Source organism: Gymnoscopelus braueri, assembly GCF_963280865.1.
Source record: "Gymnoscopelus braueri genome assembly, chromosome: 9".
In the NCBI taxonomy this organism is placed as follows: domain Eukaryota; kingdom Metazoa; phylum Chordata; class Actinopteri; order Myctophiformes; family Myctophidae; genus Gymnoscopelus; species Gymnoscopelus braueri.
Window position 1 is genome coordinate 14,652,673 of NC_137610.1, and position 2,880 is coordinate 14,655,552.

The 2,880-nt window shown below is 41.4% G+C and overlaps 1 protein-coding gene across 1 annotated transcript; it reads right to left on the bottom strand.

Annotated features, from left to right (window-relative positions):
- On the bottom strand, positions 1-2,880 carry pgpep1l (pyroglutamyl-peptidase I like). Its single transcript, XM_080437221.1, has 6 exons — positions 2,794-2,880; positions 2,611-2,685; positions 2,468-2,520; positions 2,024-2,140; positions 936-1,162; positions 1-489 (listed from the first exon to the last, which is right to left on the bottom strand). The coding sequence occupies exons 1-6, from the start codon at positions 2,810-2,812 to the stop codon at positions 297-299; spliced, it is 684 nt and encodes a 227-aa protein (XP_080293347.1). The 5' UTR covers positions 2,813-2,880; the 3' UTR covers positions 1-296.

Consider the following 2,880-nt stretch of genomic DNA (forward strand, 5'->3'; position numbering starts at 1 on the left):
ATTAACATAGATTTTTACAATATAAATTGGGGTCCCAGAGATAGAAATGCCATTAGATGGGAGTCTGTAGCCTAATGCATGTCAAACTGGGGTCCTTGAAATTTAAATGGTTGAGAATACTGCTAGAGCCATAGAAATCTTCTGTTATGGGGGTCCTTGGCATATCTTTTCAAATGGGGGTCCGTGGGCTAATAAGTGTCAATTTGGGGGTCCTTGACATGACAACGTTTGAGAACCACTGGTTTAAACTACTATCACAATATACAATAAACAGGGTGTACTGTGCTGCCTTTAATTTAGGCTGATTCACATGGGGGTTGGGGAGGTAACTGTCTGAGCATGGTTAGAATCAGAGTCTGCAGCAGAGGCACCAGTGTGTCAGGCGAGGCCAGGCTGCCAGATGTGGGTAGATGGATGAAGGCCGCTCTCCCTTGACCATGGTACAGTGAGCAGTAGTATGTAAAATCACAGAGGTGACGGGACGACAAAACACACACATGTTACCTGAAAGTCTCTCTCTTTTTTTTTTATCCCGCGATTTTGTAACCCTTACTTTTCACCCGGTGCCAATTTTCTAAGTGATCCTGGGCGCTACACTCCCCTCACCAGCCTAGGGAGGCCAGGGCCAAGCTCATGCCTCCTTCAGTGCATGAGAGCCAACTGACCTTCTTGTCACCTGACAGGGGGGAGATTCCCTGGTTGGACGTAGCGCGTGGAAGGAACACGTTATTCCAACCAGTTCCTTTACCCTCCATCAGGCGCCCCGGCTGTCATGGGGGAGGCGGTATAGCGACCAGGATTACTACATGTTTTTTGTGAGGGTATTAACTACCCTGAGAGACATAGGGAGAACATGCAAACTCCACACAGAGTAGGCCCTTTCGCCTGAAAGTCTCTTTTGTCATACAGCCATATTGGTGAAGTTAGAGGCTCACCTGCCAGCGTCCCTTGAATAAATGAGATCCATCCCTGTCTGTTTGAACTGCTTGTATAAGGACCTCATATTTATGACCGAGTCCAGTTTCTCTGGCCCTCCTTGCACACAGCAGTGACTTTCAGGACAGAAGCCACACACATCTCTGTCAGAGTAACCACTGTTCCTCCCAATCTGTTCCAGACTGATGGCTGTGGAGCCTCTGGATATCCCAAGATGTACAGTAAACTTGGACACACACACACACACACACACACACACACACACACACACACACACACACACACACACACACACACACACACACACACACACACACACACACACACACACACACACACACACACACACACACACACATAATGGCTTCTGACTGAATATACGTTGCAATGTGCCCTAGCTCTGTTTAACACAATGCTGTATTGTACCCCTCCAACTGTACATACTTTCTCAATTTCTTTCTTCTGAAATTGTTTCTATTATGTTTTGATACTTGCTTTGGCAATGTAAGCGTATGTTTTCTCATGCCAATAAAGCTCCTTTGAATTGAATTTGACTGACATTGGTGGAAGAAGAAGTACTACTCAGATTTTTAGTAGCAATAGGTCTACTACAAAGTAGAAATGGGCCTACTCTGTTACAAGTAAAGATTTGCCATGTATTGGCATCAAAATATTAATTACAGTATAACGTATATGCAAGGCCCATACACAACAATGATATTTGGATTTTCATGTGTTCATCAATGTTGCAACTGTTAAAGGTGGGGCCGATTTATCAGTTAATGTATGTTCTGTAATCTGCAAAGTTGTAACTAAAGTTGCCAAATACATTTAGTTGAGTAAAAAGTAGCCTTATTTCAAACAAGGCAACTTTTTTTGTCTCTGAGGTGTAAAGTATCTTAAAATGTACATTTTCAAGTAAAGTAAAAGTACCTCAAAAACAGTACAGTACGTACTGTACTTATTAAGTACAATACTTGAGTAAATGTTGTCTACTAAAAAGTTATATTTTGCACCACTGGCTGCTGACAAGAGTCAAACCAGATCAATGTGATACTGTAAGTAACAATCGTGCACATGTATTTACCTTTGGTTTGACAGTACTCCAAAGTTTAGCAATGATCATTTGTGTTTTTACATAGCTCACTGGAAGCTCCTTGATGTCAACATGTATCCCATCTCCCAGTCCAACCATCTGCAAGCCCTAGAGAATAATAACACACACACACACACACACACACACACACACACACACACACACACACACACACACACACACACACGCACACGCAAGTACAATATTTACCTTTGAGATGTAGTGGAGTAGAAGTAAAATGATTGAAAATTAGAAGTACTCCAGTAAAGTGAAAAATACCTGAAAAAGTTACTTAAGTACAGTACTTGAGAAAATGTACTTAGTTACTTTACACCACTGCCAAAGTGCTCACAACAGCTTGTAGATCTACTATTTTGGGTGTGTGTACAGTATATAAATCAGGCTGAGTATAAAAACATGCTATAATGAACCTACCTGGGCTGCTTTCCAACTGGGATTCACAAAGTACTGTCTGAATGGTCCAAAACCTCAGGAGTTGATAAACAAAAAAGCTTACATTTCACTCAATCTGAAATGACTGCATATTTAAAAAGTTATACCTAAAATGTCAAACTTACCAGTAACGATTACAACGTTGCTTCTATCCATGACGCTGTCCTTTACTGACGATGACCAAATGGAGTCATTCATATCTATGTAGCATTTAATAGACATACAACAGATGAGTGAGTAGTTCAATGAAACCCTACGAAACTCAGTATTATGTTACACGAAATTGGTTACCTATATCATATGGTTACATATCAGCTTCATCTCCATACGTCACCCACTGTGTTTTGCTATTTCAACACATATTTCGATAGGTGGCCACTTTCGGTGTAACAGTC

Coding starts and splice junctions, on each gene's coding strand:
- pgpep1l (XM_080437221.1), bottom strand. Junction 2,141..2,467: donor CCAGTTGGAAAGCAGCCCAG/GTAGGTTCATTA, acceptor ATTATTCTCTAG/GGCTTGCAGATGGTTGGACT. Junction 1,163..2,023: donor GGAGTACTGTCAAACCAAAG/GTAAATACATGT, acceptor TGTGTGTCCAAG/TTTACTGTACATCTTGGGAT.